Source organism: Oryx dammah, unplaced genomic scaffold (assembly GCF_014754425.2).
Source record: "Oryx dammah isolate SB20612 unplaced genomic scaffold, SCBI_Odam_1.1 HiC_scaffold_20, whole genome shotgun sequence".
Taxonomy (NCBI): Eukaryota; Metazoa; Chordata; class Mammalia; order Artiodactyla; family Bovidae; genus Oryx; species Oryx dammah.
In genome coordinates this window covers 54,392,574-54,418,337 of record NW_024070204.1, presented here as the reverse complement: position 1 = coordinate 54,418,337, position 25,764 = coordinate 54,392,574, and the positions used below count along the sequence as shown (strand labels likewise).

Here is a 25,764-nt window from a genome sequence, read left to right as displayed (position 1 = left end):
ACTGAAAAAGAATCAAAAGGCCAATAAATAGCACTATATACAACTCTCAAATAGTCTATACGAGTTAAATGTGAATCTGCACTGGTAAAAATTACACACAAAATAACTCTATAGACAATATTTTTTGTAAATTTAAGATATCACATACTTGTGAATGGTAGCCAATATGCAGCAGACAAGCACTGGCTTTCTATGGTTAAGTATCATCAGAATACATGTTCACGTTCAGAAAGGAATCAAACTACCTATCATCCATGGTAGCTAAAAGAGACTAAAGAGCCTAACCCTAGCACAGTGTCTAGTTCTCTGATGCTACATGTCAAACGTGTTGCTTCAAAGCATTAAGCTTCCAGGGACTTCCCTGGTGGCCCAGTGCTTAAGATTCTGCCTTGCAATGCAAAGGCAGAGAGTTCAATCCCTGATCAGGGAACTAAGATCCCACATGCCTCAGAGCAACTAAGCCTACACGCCACAACTAGAGAGTCCACGCGCCACAACTAGAGAGTCCACACGCCACAACAAAAGACCCCATAAGACGCGATGAAAATCACACAGTGGAGACCCTGTGTGCCGCATCTAAGACCCAACAACTAACCCTGACCTGAATGAATAAAGAACTTTTAAAAAAGAAAATTAAGCTTCCTTATTTCAAGCCCATACACAAATAATACCTCAACAAACAATAAATACTTTTCTAATATTTAATAATCTTTATTATGGTGGTTCCTTAGCTAAATCCGAAGTATGTATAGAGCTCATTTATGAACAACTGATAGCATGAAATGACTTTTTCAATTAAGTAAATTTAGTGTTTGCTCTTTAATACACAGAAGTAGTTCTAAAAAGTTATACTGTAGGAAAAAAATTCAGAAACTATTAAAATACTACCCAATTTATTTCTTAAAATCAAGCGTTTATTAAAAATGGAAGGTATAATTTACAGCTGCCTGTAGAACAGTAGTAATTTTATGCTTTAAAACTTACCTAGAAGTGGTGACATATTCTGAAATATACGAAGCAACTCTGGTGTAATACATGGGCTGTTTTCCAAAGTCACTAACCTAGGAAGAGGAGGAGAAAGAAAAATGATTAAATCACCTTCCGCAGCCTTTAAAGCTATTAACAATACTTTAGTATTTCAAAAACTGTCCCATTTAAAGGAAGAAAGGAAAATAGACAATACAGAAAATTAATTTTTTTTAAAAAAGGGACTACTCAGTCTTTTGTGGTGAGACATCAAACCTCTCCTCCATACAAAATACAGAAATTAATTCCAGGATTTATATGAGAAAAGTAAGGTTTTACAAGAGGTCAGAAGATTTTTATGGCATTAGATTAGAAAAAGTCTAGAAAAAGACTGATAAATATAACTATACTAAAGTTAACAACTATTATATACCAAAAGCTGTCTCAAAAAAAGTTAAAACATAAAAGTTACATACTGGGAGAAGACTGTTTTCAATATATATGCTTGACAAGGGGAATGATATTTTGTTAAAAAGTCAAGAGAAAAATGGACAGAACACATGAACAAATATTTAACACAAGATACAATGGCTGACAATAAACCCGACTATAAAATATATAAAGATATCTAACTAGTAATTAAGAAAATATAAATTATAACCAAAACAAGGTACAATTTTACCCCATCAATCAGCAAAGTATTAAGTGTGACATACCATGTACTGTCAAAGCTATAAAACAGTAACTTGCACACTGCTGGCAGCAATGCAAGCTGATATAATCACTTCGGGAAACAGCTATTATCCAGTAACACTGAATATGTATATGTGTATATAGCTATGACCTGGAACTATTTCTAGGCAGAAATGTATACTAGGGCATACGGTCTTATACATTTGCTCCAGGAGTCATGCACAAGAATGTTCAGAGTTGCATTATTTGAACATCAAAGTGGCAAATGAGTAAGTGAATCGTTAGTCACACCACTAGGCTCATCTCTATGGATCAATCTCAAAACAGGAAGCAAAAGAACCAAGTTAGAACATACATGATACAATTCATAAAAAGTCAGAATATACTGTTTAGAGATACACACATGTATGTGATTTTAAAACTATAAAAACACAAGAAAGAAAATCAAGAAATGAAAACAAAAAATTGGTACAGTGGGTTACCCCAGCATGGAACAAACTTGCCATAATATGGGCTTTACAGATATTCTCACTGTTCTATTTCTTACCCAGAGTACGGAAAATGAGTTTTCATTTTATGTAAGTTATAAATAATTATAAACAACATGACCCCCATATTATTTTGTGTCTACAAAATACTTCACAAATGACAAAATCAGGTAATCTAGGCAGGGGATTACACAGGGAAAACCAGGTACCCTTAAATGAAGTACTTCTCAACAGCACAAGGAATGATATCTTTGGACACCTTACCTTGATCAATAGTAACAGGATTTTAAAGAGAAAAGACAACTACCATATGATATCATTTACACATGGAATCTAAAGTATGGTACAAATAAACCTATCTACAAACAGAAATACTCAGACACAGAGAACAGGCTTGTGGTTCCCAAGGGGGAGGGAGAGAGGAGGGAAATGGACTGGGAAGTTGGGGTCAGTAGATGCAGCTATTACATACGGAGCGGATAAGCAAGGTTCTACTGTATAGCACAGGGAACTATATTCAACATCCTGGGGTAAACCATAATGGAAAAGAATATTAAAAAGATGGTATGTATGTGTATAGCTGAGTCACGCTAGTGTATGGAAGTTATTAACACAACACTGTAAACCAACTATATGTTAATAAAGAACCAGTCTAGAAAAAAAAACAATAACAGGATTTCATTTCATTTTTAAAGAATAAAATTTCAAGTAAGGTTAAAAAAAAATCCTATTCATCTTTAAAATAACCATGAAACCAAAAGAAAAACTCCGCTCCAGTCCTGAGGTTTCACTGAGAAAAACATTGGAGGGCATATTCTAAATGCTAGATGTTTAAAAACACTCTTTTACTCAACAGATCCAAAAAAGAGTCTATCTGAAGCTTGTTCTTTCCCTTCCACTATCATTACTTTAGTGAAAATGCCACTCAAGTCACTGCCACTCTCACTTCCTATGGTAGTTTCCATAGTACAAACTATGCTATTCCAAAGAGGGAAAAGATTTGAAGAATTGAAACTACTTAAACATAAAAGTACATGATTTATAATTTCATATTAAAAACTAAAGACTTGGAAAGGAGAGGAAGCAAGAAAAAGTCAAAACACTATAAATTCTTTACCATCAAGGAAAAGTTAACTACTTTGATGAATAAATAGACAAAGACATATGTACCTATATCTTTGCAGAGAGAAACTAAAACTTAATGTTAACCTTCCAAAAAATGTACAAAAGAGAGGGCATAAAGTAAAAAAGATATATCAATTCAACAAATAAACATATGACTATAAAAATTCTTTTGAAGTAAAGCATCCCTGGTTAGGTTAAAATATAAAATTTAAAAATTTGCTCTGTATAGGAACATGATTAAATTTCAAATAAAAAACCTAAAATGTAAAAGATGAACATAGATAGTTAGGTCAAATCTAAACAAAACAGGGCTTCCCTGGTGGCTCAGTGGTAAAGAATCTGCCTGCCAATGCAGGACACATGGGTTTGATCCCTGATCCAGGAAGATGCCCCCATGCCAAGGAACAACTAAGCCCTTGCTCCACAACTACTGAGCCTGTGCTCCAGGGCCTGGGAACTGCAACTACTGAGCCTGTGTGCCCAGAGTCTGTGCTCCGCAACAGAGAAGCCACCTTCAGTGAGAAGCCCGCCTCCTCCAACTACAGGGCAGCCCCACTCACCTCAACTAGAAAAAAGCCCATGCAGCCACCAAGATTCAGCAAGCCAAAAATAAAATAAAAATTTTTAATCTAAATGAAACAAACCATACAATATTAATATAAGATTAAATTTAAATGCAAAAGAATTTAAACACTGTACACATGTATTACATCACGTTCCTTCATAAAATATTTTAAATATATTTTATTTCTTAAATTTTATAACACTATACGAAAGTATCAAAATTTTGTGCAGTGACTATCTTGTTTAACTTACAGTTCAAAAATGCTAGAAATGAAAAGGGGCACTCACATGAAGAAAACTGAATGGGATAGTTTAATAGATCACTGTCAGGATAAAAAACCAAAATAATGTGAACAAACAATCTACAAGTTAAAAAGAATATATATCATAGATATGCATGAAAGTCTGCATCTTTGATGCTATCATTACTATTTATGTGAATATATTACTATAATAAGTCATTAAAAGTCAAATTAAATTTTAAAAACTTGTACAAGTGGTATGTTGTATTTACAATGCAATAAATCCAGGCCTAAATCATTTACTTTAATATCAGCAAAAAAAATAACAATGTTGGGTCAAAGAACACATGAGGGGAAAAAAAAAATCACATAATCAATCTGAAGAATTTCACTTTGCATATAACAAATAATAACTTATACCTCCCTATCAGTTCAAATTTCTATTCCCCAAGGTAACTGTTTTATACCTTTGTCCCCACCAATCTTTCTCATCTTATTAAATACTCCCATTCCAGCCCGTAACACTCAGTTGATAACTATCCTTCATATTTTGTTGAGAAAATAGAAGTTATTGTTATGCCCAGAGTCCGAGTCCCCAAAACTGAGAGAATAAGACATCCACAGCAATGCAAAAGCATGAAGGGGTTTTATTTCTAGCTCGAGCTAGGGCTCTCGCCACATCCAACGCAATGGAGCAAGGAGCCCCGAGCCCAGATTTACAGCGGTATTTATAGGTTTTAGAACAAAGACAGAGAGTTGGCAAGGGCTGATTGGCTGCAGGAGTTTCCTAGTATTTACTAATTGGCTAATCTTTATTGGCTGCAGGGGTTTCCTGGTATTGGCTATTGGCTGCAGGGGGATGTCTTTTACGTCCTGATAAACTCAAACCAGGTTACGGGGAGTATGCTGATTAGACAAGTCCTGGCATCCGCGGGGATGACCTCACTGGGCAATGACTCAGCTGTTCCCGTGAGTCCTACCTTAGTCCCTGAAGCCTATCATGGCGTTTGTTAGGTCCCAACAGTTATGAGATGGAATATTCTCCCATCTTGTTCTACTACCATACAGAAATCTCTCTCTCTGTCTCCAGTTAAAATAGATGAAATATCCCTGCTATCTAAAGGAGAAAAAAGAAAAAAAAAAAAAATCAACCCCTCCATTTATGCTGAATCCCATCCCTTCTTGCCTCCCTCAATTATCTCACTCTCGCAAGCCTCATCATACCTCCAGATCTTCATTCCTACACTGGCCAACTGTTGCCCAACTTCAACATCCTCTTCATAGTAGAAGCTCTCAACTTGTCAATGCTCGTAGGCTGCACTTAACTCCAAGTTATTCTTCAGTCTACTCTCTTCCTCCTGTTCTCACTACTTTGCTGAAACCCCTCCTATCATCTCCCTTCAGTCCTTACTATGGACTACTCTTACTCTGACAATCAGCAACATTTGACATAATTAACCATTCCCTCTTTTAAGAAATATTCTCTCTTGGCTTGGTTTTCCTCCTCTGATAGCTTCTCACACGACCTCAAAATTTCTTCTTTAGGATTCCACCCAGAACACAATGTTCTCTATCTGCCCTTTTCTTCCTAGGCAACCTCACCAATTCTCAGACTTTATAAATCATATATATCATGTGCTAACCACTTTACAAATAGCATCTCATGCTCACACAACCAAGTGAGGTAGAAATTATTTTTCCTCATTTCACAGATAAGAAAAGATGCAATCATTAGAACATGATTGTAAACTTAATGCTGTGGTATATATATGGGACTGCCTACCTGTGTTCCAAATAGAGGAGTTTAGAATACTGATTCCAAATAGGAGTTCTAGCCCCCTAAGAAAATCACATTAAGAAATGTGTACTTTGATTCTTTAAAGTATCTTAGCATTAGTAAATTTGATAAACTTTTAAAATGCGTCCTAATGATTTAATTTTGTTTATATACAATGAAAAGCTAGGAAAAAATTACTATTAGTAGAGCAATGCATTCCTATTATCTGTTTATATAATCCTTAAAAAATGTGTACACCTTTCACTAACACATTAATATACTAGATCTGTAATTACATTGATAAACATATGAATCTACCTCTTTACTATAATATTTTTCATTTTCTGATAAATTATATGGACTTCTTATATAGAAAAGAATCTATTGTAAGAATCTATTATAAGAATCTATTATATATATAAGAATCTATATATATATATAGAAAAGAATCTATAGATTATTTTCTATAGAAAAGAATCTATAGATTATTTTCTACAGAAAAGAATCTATTTGCCAGAGATTACTATTTTAATTTGTAATATAGTGTAGGAGTTGGCAAACTATAGCTCTTGGGCCAAATCCAGTCCACACCCTATTTTTATAAATGATGTCTTATTGGAGCACAGCTGAAACCATTTGTATACATATTGCCTATGACTGCTCTGACACTGCAACAACAGAGCTGAATCTCTGGGACAGAAACTCCAAAGCCTAGAAAGCCTACCATCTGCTCCTTTACAGGAAAAGTTCACCAACCTCTGATCTAGAGTAACCCATGCTGTACAAATAAAAATATAAAAGGCTCCAACACATGCTAGTTCACAATCAAACCATCCAGAAGTCATTTAGATTCAAACAATATAACCCAGAAAATATGAGAAACACAAATTGCAAATTAGTAAGTATCTACTTAGTTACGTTTTTCAATTGTTGATCTAGTATTCTGATTTGTTGTTGCTGTTGTTTACAGACCATTCATTCAGCATTTGCACCAAAAACAATTTCTAAGAATCAAAAAACTGTTCACTCCTAAACATCCAAGGAAAACTGAAGGAAGGGAGAGAAGGAGATGGGGAGCAGTGACAGAGGGAGACACTGCAAATGTTTGCTCCATGTTTACTTTCTTTGACTTGCTTTTTTAAATTCCAATACTAGGTTTTTCACATTGGAGTTTTAAAGGCTTTCCTGTATTGTCAACTACACCTTAGTAGATTTGCCCCAAAGAAAACTGCTGCCATCAGTAAGATGAAGCAAAAAGATTTCTAGTGAATTCTCAGTCTGTCTTTCAGTTCAGTTCAGTTCAGTCACTCAGTCGTGTTCGACTCTGCAACCCCATGAATCGCAGCACACCAGGCCTCCCTGTCCATCACCAACTCCCTGAGTTCACTCAAATTCATGCCCTTTGAGTCAGTGACACCATCCAGCCATCTCATCCTCTGTCGTCCCCTTCTCCTCCTGCCCCCAATCCCTCCCAGCATCAGAGTCTTTTCAAATGAGTCAACTCTTCGCATGAGGTGGCCAAGTACTGGAGTTTCAGCTTTAGCATCATTCCTCCCAAAGAACATCCAGGACTGATCTCCTTTAGAATGGACTGGTTGGATCTCCTTGCAGTCCAAGGGACTCTCAAGAGTCTTCTCCAACACCACAGTTCAAAAGCATCAATTCTTCCGCACTCAGCTTTCTTCGAAGTCCAACTCTCACATCCATACAGGACCACTGGAAAAACCATAGCCTTGACTAGACGGACCTTTGTTGGCAAAGTAATGTCTCTGCTTTTGAATATGCTATCTAGGTTGGTCATAACTTTTCTTCCAAGGAGTAAGCGTCTTTTAATTTCATGGCTGCAGTCACCATCTGCAGTGGTTTTGGAGCCCAAAAAAATAAAGTCTGACACTGTTTCCTCTGTTTCCCCATCTATTTCCCATGAAGTGATGGGACCAGATGCCATGATCTTCGTTTTCTGAATGTTGAGCTTTAAGCCAACTTTTTCATTCTCCTCTTTCACTTTTATCAATTTAACTCCAATTTATTGATTATATAATTTGTGGCTCTGAGATGCCACAGAAACAGAGTTCAATTGTTTTTCACTGCTTAACGCTATATACTACTATACTCAGTAAAATAGTAAGTCAAGACTAAGTAGCATTAATATTTGGGGCTGAGGTATTTTACCCCAGTATTTACTGAGTAAAGCAGTAAGAAGTTGAAAATAATTCAATAACCCCCAAAACATCCCATTTAACAGTGTGGAGGTTTTTATGTCAATTTTTAGTTTTGGTCAAGATTCCTCATTTCACATTCCAAATTCCAAAAGATGAAATGCAGCCGAGTTCTTACTGAAACGTCCTCTCTAACTTTTACTATTACAAGCCGACAATGAGCGACAGATGCCAAGAAAAGTGGGAGTTACTGTGTTACCCAGATCAGGGGAACTGACTTTATGTTTTTGTTTTTAAATGCTGAGCTTTTAAACCCTGTTATATGACCTCTGCTTTATTGGCATGAGTAGGGAAGGCCAGGAAAATAAACAAATAAGATTCACAGTATCAAGTTTTTCCTCTTACCATAATTCTAAACCATCTTCCAGAAGATAAACATGTGGAGGCTGGGAAACATCTGTACTCAGTTGAATAACTGGGAGCAGGAAAGGGTACAGGTTCTTGCTGTCTGCTCCTAATCCCTATGGGAAGTATAAATAAAACTTAACATAGATAATCTAAGGTCCCACCTCCCACCAAAAAAATCACCTATCATATTAAAAAGCCCTAAAACCAATTTATTAAAAAATCAATCAATCAGATTTTAAAAGGATGATTCTAATTATAAGCATTATTAAAACAAAATTAGTTCTGTTTACACTTGGAAATCGGTAGTAAAAAAATATCCAATTGCCTAATGGTAGTAAAACCATATACATCAAGGTTACAAATATATGTTCATTTTAAAAGATTTCTCATATACATGTTTATTTTCCCTTCCATCATGATTGAAGACGTGTAAACAGTAATGTGTTAAATTCTACAAATTATCCCAACTAAATAACTAAGTTAAAAAGAACCTCATCTATATGTTCATCAGGTAAGATAACTACATTATAATACCTTCATATTCTAGAATACTCAGGAGCCATGAAAAAGGATTAGGCATGGAATGAAAACAATTTCAAAAATAATGACAAATTGGGATTAAAAAGAAGTGTTATAACAATTTCACAAGCCAAACAAGTTTTTTAATAGCTATCTATCTGACATGAACATATACACATAAAAAAGTTTCTTGGGAGCAAACAGAAAAACCTGTTGACGCTAGTTAAATACGGATGTTGGAAAAGGATGTTGGGAGCGGTAAAAGGAGGTTTTTTTTTTAATGTGTGCATTTTTTAAAGATGAATTTATGCCAATTTTTTAATAAGTTAAGAAAACAAAGATGGAGGAAGAAGAGGGGGATTTTAATTTAAAATTCTAGTTTGAGCCTTCCGCTGCAGCAGCCATTGTAGAACAACAGCCATGGCTCTGCGCTACCCCATGGCCGTGGGCCTCAACAAGGGTCACAAGGTGACCAAGAACGTGGGCAAGCCGAGGCACAGCCACCGCCGTGGGCGTCTCACCAAACACACCAAGTTCGTGCGGGACATGATCCAGGAGGTGTGTGGCTTCGCCCCTTACGAGCGACGAGCCATGGAGCTGCTCAAGGTCTCCAAGGACAAGCGGGCCCTCAAGTTCATCCAGAAAAGGGTGGGGACACACATCCGCGCAAAGAGGAAGAGAGAGGAGCTGAGCAACGTCTTGGCCGCCATGAGGAAAGCGGCCGCCAAGAAGGACTGAGCCCTTCCCCTCTGTTCATAATAAATCTTGGCCGCCCCCCCCAAAAAAATTCTAGTTTGACTAATTACTGTCTTATGGAGGTTGACTCAGTGCATCACACTAAATCTAAGCACTTTGAAAGGAACATAAGAGAATAGAGAATCAATTTCTAACTCATATTCTCTACAATCCAATAAGCAAAGAAAGGAAACCAAACAAACTATCAAACAGCTCCTCACTTAGAAAATAATTCAGATGTCAATACAATATATAATTACAAAGCAACAAAATGTATATGAATGCCTCTTTCAATGACACACACATATATATAAAGTCAAAATTTTACCAGCAGGATATAGATACTTCAGTGGAAATACACCAAGTTTATTCTTAAATACATTAAGTTGGGCCTTTCTACAACTATGCAAGGGTTGATAGACTTTATTAAAGATTTTTCCAAAGAAGAGATTTATAAAAACGTCACATTTAATAAAGTAATAAACTTGGCCTTAAAATTCAGTTAAATTTCACTCTCCACAGCTCAAACTTAACAGAACAAAAAAAGAAAAAAAATTAAGGAAAACTAACCAAGTTCATTTTTTAATATCAATAGACTTAATATTTCCTAGGAATGTTAGAATCTACTTACTTAGGGCACATTTTAATGAGCACAAAATGTTAGCATTAGCAAAACTAAAGTAACTGCTAAACATAAAAGACTCTCTCAGTTAAAGCTTCAAGAAATTTAGCTTTGTAATCTAGTGGGTTGAAGAATGTGTCAGGATGTGTCAGATATGCAGCTTTAAGTAAATTTGAACACTTTCGATCCACAACTGTAACTATAAAACAATGTCTACAATGTGAAATAATTACAATTATAGTTACAGTTAAGCAGGGAGAAAAAAACAACACTCTTTAAAAAGTGTTATTTCTCAGGGTACTATCTTTGGCTCTCTTCTCGTGTGCTTTGTACTTGCTGCTGCTGCTGCTAAGTCACTTCAGTCGTGTCTGACTCTGTGCAACCCCACAGACAGCAGCCCACCAGGCTCCACCGTCCCTGGGATTTTCCAGGCAAGAGTATGGAGTGGGTTGCCATTGTACTTGCTGATAATGTCCAAATCTATTATCTCCAACCCAAACTTTTGAACCCCAGACACTCCTTATGACACAGGAAATCATGAACCAGAAGGCATCTCAAACTCTCAAGTAAATCACTGAACCAACCCACTATCTTCCTAAAATATAGTTCCTGTTCCTGCATTTCCTAACTCAAGTGACATGAACCACTGTCTACAGAGCAAAAAATTATACCACAACTACTTTCTGTGCTTCTTCCTCCTCACCCCAAATCTAAGCAATCCTTAATTCTATCTCAGATTTTCCCCCTTCTTTCCATGGCTTTACTTCACATCATCGTCTCTTTCACAGTTAACAGAAGAGCTTCCCAACTATTTCTTTGATCTTAGTTTTACTCCATTCCAAACCAGTGTCCCCACTGGTGCACTGATTACCTTTCTAAAATACAAACGATAACACGCCTTCCTCTGAACTTCAAGACACCTTCTTTATACTTTCCCAACCAGGCCCCAGGATTCCCTGGTGGCTCAGTGGTGAAGAACCTTCCTGCCAAAGCAGGAGACTTGGGTTTGATCCCTGGGTCAGGAAGATCCTCCAGAGAAGAAAGTGGCAATCCATTCCAGTATTCTTGCCTGGGAAATCCCAAGAAGAGAGGAGCCTGGCAGGCTACAGTCCATGGGGTTGCAAGAATCAGACATGACTTAGCAACCAAGCAACAACAAGAACTGGCCCTTACACCCAACTGTGATACTCAGTACCGCAACTATACAAAATGACTCTGTATTAGAAATCACTGTTAGCATCTGGAGAAAGCTGATGGATTTAACACATGCATTTACTACTGTGCTCTCCCAAGATCCACTAAAAGGATATACGAGTATGTGTTTTTAAAGACCTAGAACTCTAAGTACAAAGACAGCTTAAGAAGAGATAAAAGCAACTTATTTTTGGAAGTGGGAAAGAAAGACTGATTTAGCAAACTCAGAAAACCAAAGCTCAAAGCCAGCAGTGAAAAAGGGCAAGAAACCACCTGATTTACACTACAGAAACTCTAAAAGACTTGGGAACTAATAGCACATGGTATTTTGGAAAGGGAAGCTAAAGGGAAATATTAAAAGTAATAGGACCTGTAGAAGGTATTTTAAAAGACATTTGATGACAAGATCTCATCCTTGTGCATAGTCAAACAACTGGCCCTCTTTAATCAGTACAGATTTGGCCATTTATTCTGGTAAGGTAAAACAAAGCATCTGAAGACAAGGAGACAATCAGGTAATCAAGACTAGGGATACTATATGAAACAGAGATATAATAGAAAGGGCACAAGACTGATGGCTCTTTCACTAAGGAAAGATCTCAGAATCATAGAACCAAAACATTTGTCCCATACAAAAAGAAAAGCTTCCGGATAGACTATTCTAAAGAAAAAACCCACAATCAGCAAGTCTCCCATATATATTCAATCCTTTTGATGAACTTTTTAGTGCCCACTCTAAAATATAAAATTTATACAGACAAAATATTGATACAGCTCTTGAAGTTGGGAAATGGTTACCTAAAGATTCATTATACTGCTCTTCCTTCTTTTGTGCATGCTTCAAAGTTTCACAAGAAAAAAAAAAAAAAGCAGACAACCAATCACATCAACAGACATAATTGAAGGAAACAGAGACCACATACAGAGATAAAAGCTTAGAAAAATGTCAATATCCTTATTAGAATAAAACACTGTATTCATGAAAAAAAAATGCAATGATTTTTCAACAATACAAATGACTGTATTTGTATACAAATGGCTGTATACAAATATAAAATGATTATTCAACAATACAAAAAAGAACTCCTCGAGTGGGGAGGGACAAAATAGGGTTATGGGATTAAGAGTCACAAACTAACATGTATAAAATAATCAACAAGGATACAAGACACAGCACAGAGAAATACAGCCATTATTTTGTAATAACTTCAAATGAGTATAATCTATAAAAATACTGAATTGACTATGTTGTAACCTGAAATTAAAACTATAAATCAACTATACTTCAATTAAAAATAAATAAATAACATTTTAATTTTTTTAAAAAGTACTCGTAGACATTAACAATATTACAGCAGGAAAGAAAAACTCAATAGAAAGACTGAAAGATAAAGCTCAAAAAATTCCCCAGAAAGTAGAGCAAAAGGACAAAAAGAAGGAAAGGCAGAAGCGAACAGTAAGAAAAATCTAGGGCTGGGTCATTCATCTATCATCTGAGTAACAAGTTCAGAAAGAGATAAAAGAAAAACAAGAAGGTGTGGAAATAATCAACAGAATGTGATGGAGTTATCTAGAACCCAAGAACATGAGTTTCCAGTTTGCAATATACATCAAGTGTCCAGAACAGTGAATGAAAATATACCCACATCATCATGAAACTGAAACACAGAGATCATGTAAGTTGCCAAAGGGAAAGAAGAGATGACACATTCAAGAAACAAGAATTAAAATGGCTAAGGATTCCTAAGAGCAACTCCAGAAGCTAGAAGACGCATGAAATATGCCTCTCAAGGGGTAAATTTAAAATTTTACACCCAGCCAAACTACTAGTCATCATGAAAACTTTAAGGCATTTTCACACATGCAAAATCTTGACAAAATTTACCCCCAAAGTACCTTTTGCAGAATGCCACAGACATTCATGGGCTCCAGCAGAAAGAGGAAGTCATAACAAGGAAGAAGACAGGTACAGAAAACAGGCATCCTACAGAAAGGACAGGCAAGAAGAACCCTTCTGATGACACTGAAAGGGGACCCAGTTATAACAGCCACGGACAAGCATAGAGTAAAGACCAATGCATACTAAAGCGCGTATCAATTTTCCAGATTCCAAGATGATGAAAGTAATAAAGTACCTGATGTGTGTGAACATACTGAGGGAATGTTTAGTTAACAGGTGGACAGAATGGGTTCAGTTACATAGAAAGCTAAATGTAGCAGGCAGAATTCTAAGATGACCACCTATGATTCTTACCTTCATAACTTCAGTGTATACAGACCATCCCCAGTTATTCAATCAAATGCTAATTTAGATATTACTTTCCAGATATGACTAAGGTCTCAAACTGAATGATCTTATAATAAGAAAATTATATAGATTAGCCTGACCTAACCACATGAACCCTTTAAAAGAGTTTTCTTTAGCTAGTTGCATGAAAGAAAGTTAGAGATTCAAAACCTGAGGGGATTTGACAACCAAGAATTTCCCCACTGCTGACGATACTGATGGAAAGGGTCATGATCGAGGAATGTGGCTGGACTCCAGGGACTTGGAGGGCCTCCAAGGCTTCCCTGGTAGCTCAGTTGGTAAAGAATCTGCCTGCAATCCAAGAGACCCTGGTTTGATTCCTGGGCAGGAAGATCCCCTGGAGAAGGGAATGGCTACTCACTCCAGTATTCTGGCCTGGAGAATTCCAAGGTAGCCTGGCAGCCTACAGTCCATGGGGTCACAAAGAGATGCGACTGAGCAACTTTCACTTTCACTTTCAACTGACAGCCAGCAAGTAATCTGGGATTTTAGTGCTACAGACCAAGGAACTAAATTCTGCCAAGCTGACTGAATGTAAAGAAAAATTTTCCTCGAAGCCTCCAGGGGAGAACTTAGTCTGGCAGCATGTCAATTTCAGGCTATCAGACTGATTAAAGAGTACAAAATGGTGTACTCGACCTCTGACCTACAGAACTATGAGGTATTTAGAATGCCATTTTATTCCTTTACATCTGTGGTAATTTGCTGCACAGTAACGGGAAACTTATAATAAACTAAGCAAAGAAAATTATTAATATAGGAGTGGAGATTAGGCAGATGGTTATACAGGATAGAAAATTAGCTGTATATAATGATATATGACTTCAACATTCTTTATATATGAACTCCGTGTATGTAGTCATACAAACACTAAATAGTGACCTAATTTAAATTATAATCTAACTATATTGGGAGGCTTGAAGGATAGGAGTCATACACAGGAAAATGAAAATTAAATCCTCATCTTCTATACAGCGAGGTCAAGAGATAATGATACACTATTTGGGTATCACCTCTGAAGGAAGACTTCTCTGATGACCCATGTGAGGTCCTCAAGTCTGAGAACACCCACCAAGTGCCCCACAGCACCCTGTTCTTACTGCTAAAAGAGCACTTAGCTGTTCAGTCTTCCCCTAGACAACCACATTCACAGAAAGCTTGTCCTATTCATTTCTGTTTCCCAGTGCCTAGTACCATGTACTGTATATTGCAGGTGTTCAAAAACATGTTTATCAAATAAATGAATGCCTACTTCCACTGAAGGCAAACTACTGCAGGAGAGAAAGTTTATTTTCATTCATTATTATACTCCTTAGTCAGAGAGACTATCAGTCTAGGTTCCTAGAATTTTAAAAAGGAAAACAAAAATAAAAACAAAAAAATACTTATACTAATATCTGTCTACTAAATTTAATAAATAAATAAAAATGATAGTTGAAAGATGCAACGATTTCCATGAAAGGAAAACTTACCAATAACCTAATAATTATATAACTTTCTCAAATGACTGAAAAACTTATTTTAAGGTAGTCTCATTTTTAATGTTAAACATTGTATGTTTTCTCCAAGGGCACATGATTACTTAGCTGAAAACTTGCAACCCTGGCCTATACATATCCAGGGTGTCACAATTAAAGGAAAAGGTCCTATAGTCCAAACATTTCCCGCAAGTTACTATAGCTTCCTAAGATTTTCTGAGGTAACATTGTTTGAAGAGCATACCTCCTTCACAAAAATCTCAAGTTGAGTCTAAAAACACATTTGGCAGAGATATCAGGCAAAAGACATGAGGATCACTCTCTGTTCTGATGCCTACATGAACAATCTCAGACTAACTGCTAACCTTCTATTAGCCTTTGATACCCTTCTAATAAAGGGATATAATTTTTCAGGATAATCACAAGAATTAAAGGATAGACAAAAGTGCTTAAAAAAATTTTTTTTGTATCACTATCCATGTATCTAAAACTGTCTCAGATAGAAATTTATAACTGTAAAACTCAACCATAAATATTTGGTGAAAGAATAAGTTTATGTTTCAAGGTGACTGAAAAAGGTTTTTTTAAAAATAATAATAATAATATTAGTTTAACTTACTGCAACATTTTAGAGTACTAATTCTTAATTTTGAAAGAGATCTCCCCATTGGGAAAAAATCTATCAACTTTTGCAGCAAGGGCAATAAAAGTCACTTGTGCATCCCTACAGACAGATATTCTCATTAAGTGCCCTCTCCATTCTCTTACCATCAGACCATAATCCACCCTAACAGTTCAAATGAGAACTGCAGCCCCATCTCTCTCCCTCTGAAATTTTAGGGTTCTCTCAACTTAGCAGCAGCAGCAGCAGCAGCAGCAGCAATCTGCTGCTGCATCCCCATACCTCAAAGTCAAGATATCAAATATCAAATTAACTCCTTTCCTCAAAGGCAACTCACCTGTTTTTCTGTCTTCCCAACATATGAAAGGAAAATTTTTACTTTAAATGAAAATGGAGAGTAAGTTTATACAGAAGAGCCCTGAATACCAAGGAAACTACATGCAAAAAACAACTGACTGTAAAAATCACAAGTCTACCTTCTCTGGGACAACCACCTCTAATGAAAGAAATTGTCTTTTAAACGTAGAGAATATTTTTTTAAATGTCAAAAAGTGCTCTTAGAAAATATAAAAAGTGTTTTTAAACTGTGTAGATCACACATGAACAAGAAAAATGTGAGGTCTTTTACTGCCACTAACATCAATCACATGAAAATAGCAAAAAAAAATTAAAGAAGGAGGAAAAAAAAAAACTAAACTAGAAACTGTGGAGAAGGAACTTACCTGAACAAGATGAATAAGTGTCGTAAGAATAGCACATCTCAACATATTGTGCTCTTCACTCTGCTTCCAAAGAAGAGGCAAATACTGTACCAAACATCCTACATACGGTCGTATCTATCACATAGAAGCAGGGGAAGCAACAGAACTGTATTAGTAAAGAAGGCAACTTATTTCAGAATCACTGACAGACCTGTTAGTTCACAGGTAGCAAATGGTTTACTGGATGTAATGTATTAAGTATATATCCTTTTAAAGATAAATTTGACAGTATACAGAGACACAGAGCTCCAGGGTAAATATTTTTAAATAATTTTAAACAAGCAGCAAATTTATTGGCTGAAATAAAATTTAGGAATATAAAACAACCTACTGACGCCAGTTATTTCTTTAACAGAAATAAGTTAATAAAAATTGCTGTTATATCCTGGTTCTTTTTAATGAAACAACTTATCTAATTGGGAATTATAATGTTTTTAAAAGAGTCAGCATTTCCTCATTCATTCAACCATTACCGAATGGCATCTTTCAAGTATCAGGCCTTGAAGACCAGCCACCAAAAAGCAGAGGATATAAAGGTAAGCATGTGAACCCTTAATCCTTTTCAAAGGATAAAACTGTTAACCTCAATATGGATTAACTTCACCAGTTTTAAAAAATATCCTCTACATCACACACACCAAGGCTTGATAGTGAGATTTTTGGAAAATAAAATGGAACATGATTCCACACAGAACCTGGAAACTGCACTCCAGGTTTAGGCCTACAGTCACCCAGTATTTGGAACTGATCTGATGAGCGTACACAGATAAAACAAAACTCCAGAGTTTCACAGGTGCAGTACTATCAATCCCAACGATTAAAAATTAAAAATTTCTCCCATACATATGGCTGATTCACCTTGTTATACAGCAGAAACTAACACAATATTGTAAGGCATTATACTCCAATAATTAAAACAAAAAAATTGCTCCCAGAAACAGTAAGAATTTCTCTATTCTGCTTATAAAACATCCTACACTAAAAGTATAGCAAAAAAAAATTCCTAAGATTTGTTCCCCAGGTTTAGGAGAGGAGATACAGAAAGATAAGAAGTTAAATATTTGCCCAAATATTTCAGTGAGATAAAACTGAATAAATATTAAGAGACTCTTCATGTATCCAATTCTGAATATTATTTTAACAGATATTTATTGAGCACTTAATTTTGCTAAGTGCTCTATCTCAAAGACCCCTCCAATTAACTTATAAAGGCAGACCTGTTAATACATAAAAAAAGGTTTCAGAGTAACTAACGCATTCATATTCAACTAAAAACAGCATGTTTTACTGATAAGGAAAGTTTTGGTTTTGAACAAATTAAACAGAGTATCTTCCAAGGCATGGAAGAAAGGAAATATGTGCTATGAATTATAGACCGGGTGAATAATAGAACCAAACACCCAATTACATTTGAAAGTCATGAAATATTTATATCCCAGTCTCAGTTGTTCATTAGAGTATGCTCTAAATTAAAATTAATGTTTCAAAGACACTACTTCAAAAATCACTCATAGATTCAGTGTTGTAAAAGATTTTAAAAAGGGGCTGGCGATTAGAAAACAAAGTGAAGACATGAGAGCCAGACACATTTCCTTAGGTTAGGAGGAGGGAGGCAAAAAATAAACTATCGGGGCAACTGAGAAAACCTGAATATGGACTTGATATCAGAATACAGGACTACATCAATGTTAAGTTCTCTGAATCTAACGATGATTATGATTAAGGAGAGGTCTAATATAGTAAGGTAAAGTGTTGTGATGAAATGAAGTGAAGAATATACGGGTAGTGATTTACTACAACATGTCTGCATATTTAAAATTTTTCAGTGAAAACATGTAAAAGAAAAAAAATACTATAAACATTTCTTAAAGTGATTATGCGTTTTCGGTAAACCAATGATCAGTTATTTAAATAACATTTAAAAAACCCATGGAATTAAGAATGTTTTATAGATATCAGGCTAAATATACCACAACAGAAAGTGAACCATCAGCGTAACACAACTGAGATGAGAGTACTCATCTTTTGGCATTTCTGCTCCAAAAAAATAGAATGAGGTAGGGCTCTACTATGAGCATTATAGTCTTATGAGTTCAATCTACACAGGAAGATACGCACTTTCATTCATAACACATTAGAAAAACAAGTGAAACTCGAATATGTGACAGACTAACAAATGTTTTAACAAGGTTCCATTCACAAGGGAATTTAAAAAGTAAGTCTCTATTAACATCTCATTTTAGCTAACACTTTCAACAGAATATTTAACATTTCATACTGGCTCTTTAATTTTTAATTTTGTTCTTTTCCTTCAGAAATGCTTAAGTCCAAAGACTGCTTATCTGACATCTTACTTGATGATTAACACATTTTTTCCTGACTGTGTATTTATAGAATCCCTGAACCGGAATAATTTACTTACAGGTTTTCAATTACATTTTTAGAAAAAGGAAATATAATCTTCAAAACATTTCAAGCTATGGTATAAAGATGGTGACTTCCCAAAAACTTCAAAAACTGTTATGTGTCAGAAAGTACCGCTGTAAGATGGCTCAAAATGTTTGCAATCTAGTAGACAAAAATCATATACCTGAAGGATATTTAAGTGATGGTATTGTTCAAACGTTAACACAAGAAAATGTTTTCCCTGAAAACATTTTTCATAACCCTTTCCTATTCATGTTCTAAAAACAAAAAGTACTAATGGATAATTATATCTTATTTACTAATGATATAGACATATGAGCTGCTTAGGCTATTTGTAGGCTTCGCTGATGGCTCAGAGGTTAAAGCGTCTGCCTGCAATGCGGGAGACCTGGGTTCAATCCCTGGATCGGGAAGATTCCCCTGGAGAAGGAAATGGCAACCCACTCCAGTATTCTTGCCTGGAAAATCCCATGGACAGAGGAGCCTCGAGAGCTACAGCCCACGGCGTCGCAAAGTCGGACACGACTGAGCGACTTCACTTTAGGCCATTTGTGCTGTGAAAGATAACCATGGATAGAAACAAAAGTATTTTTAAATTTACTAAGCAAGAGTAATGTTAAACTTATGTGGGAAAAGGTTTAATGGTTTGGGGAGATGGGGTAAGAAAATTCATTTCTACAAAAAGAAAAAAAAAAAAAACCCTTCTTTAAGGAATTCCCATTAACCAGATGATATCTAAATAAGATTATTTTAAAACCTGCCAAATCTTGCTTCTACAATATAATCAATTTTTAAATAATTTATTGTAATTGTATAGTAATCTGCATATTGAACATTTAATATTAAATATCTGTGATAATTTTACACTCAGGAATCCTGGAGAGTAATCTTTATCTTTACCATTTTATACATGAGGACTCAAGGTTCAAGACCATGTCCAAGCCCAAGAGCAGAGACAGGGACTTGAAATAAGTTTAAAACACAGTCTCAATGACCAAATTCTCTCAATGTTATTTATAAACCAATATCAAAATGAAGTAATGTAATTAATGTAATAAGAAACACAAGTGTTAAAAAATTTTAAGATATTACTACTTTTAGAGAGCAGGACTCAAATCTGCTCAAAATGATTAATGGTCACTCAAAACTGCAACTGGTGTTACATCAATATAACGTTGAGTTCAGTTAGTCGGTTAGTGTTAGTTGCTCAGTCATGTCCAACTCTTTGTGACCCTATGGACTATAGCCTGCCAGACTCCTCTGCTCATGGGATTCTCCAGGAAAGAATACTGGAATGGGTTGCCATTCCCTTCTCCAGGGGAGCTTCCCAACCCAGAGATTGAACCTGGGTCTCCTGCATTGCAGGCAGATTCTTTACGAGCTGAACTACCAGTGAGAAGGTTAACGATGAGTTTGAATATTATCAATGCCACTAAAATGTCTGAACTTTGGCAAATTTCTTGAAGCCTCAAATTGTTCGAGATAATGAATTCTAATTCCCATCCAAAGGTTTTTTTAAGGATTAAATGAGAAATATATGCAAATCACCTGGCACAGGAGTTGGAAACTTATCACTACTCAGTAATTGACAGCAACTCGCATCAACTGCTTTAGAATTAATAATCAGGTTCAAGGTGTCAGAATTCACTAAGAGATTCAGGAGCAGACTCCAGGACTGTGGACTTAAATTCAGTTATCTTTTCCTAATTAATACCTCACAGATTTACTCAGCACTTTTTAAATAAAAATATGCAGTGTAAACTTGGATATAAGAAATTACAGGATAATTACAGTGTGGTTCCTGGATTATCAATGTTTCACAAATATTAAGAGTGATAAGGGAAGCTGAATACAATTAAATAATAATTTACTGTTAAAAACTTTACATATTATTTTTACATTAAACCAGTGATGGATATAACATGGCCTAGACTGCAAAACACACTCAGTTTTTAAAGTAAAAACAACAGATTTCTGAGAATATTTGTATTTGCTGACTGACACTTGTGAGTATGCACTCAAACATATTAAATTGTAAAAAGTATTATTCAATATAAACTGAATTTTATAAAAGATACATAATTTTGCTTTCTAACAAATAACACTACATTGTTGATCCCATTTTTTATTTTTTCATTTTCTTAGGTCACTTTTTAAAAACGCCAAGTATAAAAGTCAATTTTGATACAGAACTGAAATCACAACCTAATAGAACCATTTTAATGAATGTTTTAACGCTTAAACAATATGTACAAAGCAAAGATGTTAATGAATTCTACATACCCTCTACATATTCCTCTAACATTTATTTTCACGTTTACAACAAAATTACCTGCACGTTGACTCTTTCAATCACACAAGAAAGGACATGTAAAACATGCATCTTCGTGTCACATTCTGTAACTTGCTGAAGTAACTGAAAGAGTAGTGTGAACATGGTTTCCAAATACTGCAGGTAAAAGGAAAGATAAAAGTTTGGTACAGAAATGTAAAAAATCTTCACATAAAGACAGAATAAGTAGTAAAATTAAGTCATAATATCAAAGAAATAAAAGGCAAATAGACAAAATCTTAGCATTACCTATACATCTTCAAATTGGTTAAGTTGTCAATATTTAGGGCAGTGATCTTATTCTTTACTGCTGTTAAACGTGCCTGTTTTCGAATTTAATTCATCCACAAATGTTTTCAGAGAAAAAGTGTGTCTGAAGTTTCTGTGTTTAAAGTTTATTCAGCTAATTCAACTTTTAAAAGTGCTCTGTCACTTCCTTTCCACATATGCCTGTTGTTTTGCAACGTCTACTCATTATAGCAAGAGGAATGCCATTACTGCACTCACATACCAGCCCCCTGATATAAACTTTTGTAGACAAATACTTGTAATTATAGTACAACAGAATGTTTCTGATTAGGAAATAGAAAACAAAAAACCTATGTCTGGCTTTTAACTTCTACATCACGCAAATTACAGTAGAAATTAACAAATCACAGGATGTCAGAGACAGAAACGTTTGCTCTTTCAGATATTTGATTCACTTTTAAACAGATTGGTAAAACATCTTTCATCCAAAAGCATTTAGTGATTCTTCTATTAAAGAAAAATTTCTGCTCTACAAGTTTACCCATTTATGACTCCATAAGAAATATAGGCAGATATTTTACCATAAAGTTTTCTTGTCTAGCCTTCTCAAGAAAACCAAACACTCAGGCCCCAATCATACTGACATATTTAACAAGTGTTTACTGAGTGACAACTGTGCGGAAACAAAATAGGTGCTGAGGGTTGAAAAAAAAGTGTAAGACTAGGTATTGTGCTTTTCAGGTAATTTGCACTCTCGTGTAGGACAGACATATATACACAGACAACAGAGGGGGATGACCTAAGGATGAAAAGTAACAGACGGATATGAAATGAGTAGATGTCTTACACTAGCGAGAATAGAAAGTGCAGCAGTCAACTCTAAAACGGATAACAAGATGATGAAACAAAACAAACAGAATTACAGAAATTAAAGTTACCAATACAAGCAATCACTTCCCAAATAATCTAAATATACTTTTGAAAGCAGCTTTACTAAATAATAGATACATACAATTTCAGCTATAAAATAATTCAATATTCAAAAGACATAAGCAGAAATTTCTATAAAATGTGAAATAAATATTCTTACCGGCAGAAACTGATCTGTTCTAAACTCAAAATCATCAACAGGTGAAGAGCAGTTAAGGAATACTGAGAATACATGAAATTGAGAATATATGAAATTTATCAGGATAAAATATATGTAAAAACCAAATATAACAAACCAATCAAAAATTACATTTTAAACTATGTCATAAATTACATTTTAAAAATAATTAAAGTGTTGCTAAAATGCCTTGCAGTGAAGTATTCTTAGAATATTTAAAGGATATTTAATTTCAGAGTTGTAGCTGTTTCAATACGGACCTAAAAAGAAAGTATATTATGAAATTTGAATCATTTTGGAATTAGTAAACATCGTTAATAAGAATGAGGAAAAAAATATATCACATATCACTGTCTCTATTCTTTTTGTTAATATTAAAGTTAAAAGGTATATTAACATCTAGAAATAAGACATTCTCCTTTGCAAGCAAGGGCTAAAAAGAAAAATTGTATCATTTCCCACCCTTCTCAGTTAACCATGATTTCCGTAATCCGGTCCGTACTCCAGGAAGAAAAATAATTTGCCATAAATCTGTAGAGACTGTGAGACCGAGAGAAAAGACTGTGAAGATCTTGCCAGAGGGAAAGGGCAAGTTGAGAAGCAGAGAAGAAAAGCAGGAAAGCAGGGCGGGCCTAGGGAAGCTGGAGGATGTTAAGTGAAGATGGAGCAGGGAGAAGAGAAAGAAGAGAGGGGAGGAGGATAAAGAACACAGACTGCCACTTGTAACCTGAATTACAGGAAGTTCTTGAAACTACGAAAGATAAAGTCTGCGATTTTCTAAATCTCAAAGTTCACAAGAGCTTTGTACAAGCTCTTGACCTTGCCAAATCACATTTTGGTGTGCGTGTATCAGCATGTTACCTGGGAAAATCATATCATGACAGCATCTACATTTCCTTTCAGGTTTTACCTGTGACTTGGCCAGCTAAATGGCACAGGTTACCGCACTCCATTTCCACACCAAGTAACACAAACTCAAGCCATGATTAAATTCTATTTGCTACTCTGTAAAATAATGTATCTAAAATTTTAATCTCCTGACCAAGAGCCTTTACTTTCTTAGATGCCATTACACTTGCCACACCTGTAATAGCAATTGGTTTTTCCTTTGCAGTCATTTTCTACAAAGAAACAGTTTTGATCATTTTACAGGAACTTCTGAGGACTTGAGGTCCTTACTAGTCATGTTCATCAAATTAGTTAAGTACTCTAGATTCTAAGAACCTAGTGTGCAGGTGCTTTCTTATCTGCTTTTTCTGTTTTTTCATTGTTTCTAAAGGTTACATGAACATTTCTAGATTTTTAAATGATTTAACAAATATGCTGATTATCCAACATACATAAAGCACTATGCCAAGTGTTCTACTATGAATTGACCTAATGAAAAGATGATATACTCGTGTAATTAAAAATGTTCAACAGGGAACTATTTCTCCCAGGCATTGTGTTGGGTGTTGTAGAAAAAGAGTTGAGGAAGACACACCTCCTCTTCCTGGATCACAACCCTGTCATGACGAAGGGGCTTGCCTAACTCAGTGCAGCTGTGAGCCATGCCATGCAGGGTCACCCAAGACGGACAAGTCACAGTAAAGAGTTCTGACAAAACATGGTTTGCTGGAGAAAGGAATGGCAAACCACTCCAGTATTCTTACCACAATAACCCCATGAACAGTATGAAAAGGCAAAAGGATACGACACTACAGAATGAGTCTCCCAGGTCAGAAGGTGTCCAGTATGCTACTGGGGAAAAGTGGAGGGCTATTACGAACAGCTCCAGAAAAAACAAAGCAGCAGGACCAAAGCAGAAACAACGTTCAGTTGTGGATGTGTCTCATGACGGTGTAAAAACCAATACTGCATCAAAATCTGGAATGTCAGGTCCATGAATCAAGGTAAATTCGGACGTAAGCAGGAGATGGCAAGAGTGAACACTGACATCTTAGTCCATCAATGAGTGAAATAAATTAGTGAACTAAAATGGATGGGAATGGATGAACTTAATTCAGATGACCATTATATCCATTACTGTGGGCAAGAATCCCTTGGAAGAAATGGAGCAGTCCTCACAGTCAACAGAAGAGTCTGAAATGAAGTACTTGGGTGCAGTCTCAAAATGGACAGAATGATCTCAGCTCATCTCCAAGGCAAGCCATTCAACGTCACAGTAATCCAAGTCTATGCCCCTACCAGTGATGCCAAAGAAGGTGAAGTTAACCAGTTCTACAAAGACCTATAAAACCTTCTAGAACTAACACCAAAAAAAGAAAAGATGTCCTTTTCATCATAGGAGTTCGAAATGCAAAAGCAGGAAGTCAAGCAATACCTGGACTACCACGCAAGTTTGGCCGAGGAATACAAAATGAAGCAGGGCAAAGGCTAACAGAATTCCACCAAGAGAATGAACTGGTCATAGCAAACAGCTTTTTCCAACAATACAAGAGACAACTCTACACATGGACATCACCAAATGGTCAATACTGAAATCAGACTGATTTATATTCTCTGCAGCCAAAGACAGAGAAGCTCTACACAGTCAGCAAAAACAAGGTGGGGAGCTGACTGTGGCTCAAATCATTAGCTCCTTATTGAAAATTCAGGCTTCAGCTGAAGAAAGTAGGAAAAACCACTCAGCAATTCAGGTATGACCTGTATCAAATCCCTTAAGATTATTCAGTGGAGATTACAGATAGATTCAAGGGATTAGATCTGGTAGACAGAGTACCTGCAAAACTACAGGAGGAGGTTCGTAACAATGCACAGGAGACAGTGAGTAAAACCATCCCCAAGAAAAGGAGACCCAAGAAGGCAGAATAGCTGTCTGCGGAGCTGAGGAAAGAAGATAAGCGAAAAGCAAGGGAGAAAGGGAAAGATACACCCAACTGAATGCAGAGTTCCAGAGAACAGCAAGAAGAGACAAGAAGGCCCTCCTAAATGAACAGTGCAAAGAAGCAGCGGAAAACAAGAGACTGGGGAAGACCAGAGATCTC

At 35.8% G+C, this 25,764-nt stretch overlaps 2 protein-coding genes across 2 annotated transcripts in view; one reads left to right on the top strand and one right to left on the bottom strand.

Annotated features, from left to right (window-relative positions):
* IPO11 (importin 11) overlaps window positions 1-25,764 on the bottom strand; it is a 196,238-nt gene that overhangs the window by 90,233 nt on the left and 80,241 nt on the right. Inside the window, exons 17-22 of the mRNA XM_040262582.1 lie at window positions 23,004-23,037; window positions 22,760-22,800; window positions 21,421-21,537; window positions 16,623-16,736; window positions 8,420-8,535; window positions 985-1,061 (exon numbers count right to left, since the gene is read on the bottom strand). Of these exons, the coding sequence (XP_040118516.1) occupies window positions 985-1,061; window positions 8,420-8,535; window positions 16,623-16,736; window positions 21,421-21,537; window positions 22,760-22,800; window positions 23,004-23,037 (499 nt within the window). The remainder of the gene's footprint in view (window positions 1-984; window positions 1,062-8,419; window positions 8,536-16,622; window positions 16,737-21,420; window positions 21,538-22,759; window positions 22,801-23,003; window positions 23,038-25,764) is intronic.
* On the top strand, window positions 9,329-9,712 carry LOC120879563 (60S ribosomal protein L36-like). Its single transcript, XM_040262586.1, has one exon. It carries the CDS (start codon window positions 9,362-9,364, stop codon window positions 9,677-9,679), a length of 318 nt encoding a protein of 105 aa, XP_040118520.1. The 5' UTR covers window positions 9,329-9,361; the 3' UTR covers window positions 9,680-9,712.

Coding starts and splice junctions, on each gene's coding strand:
- LOC120879563 (XM_040262586.1), top strand. CDS start 9,362: ATGGCTCTGCGCTACCCCATGGCCGTGGGCCTCAACAAGGGTCACAAG.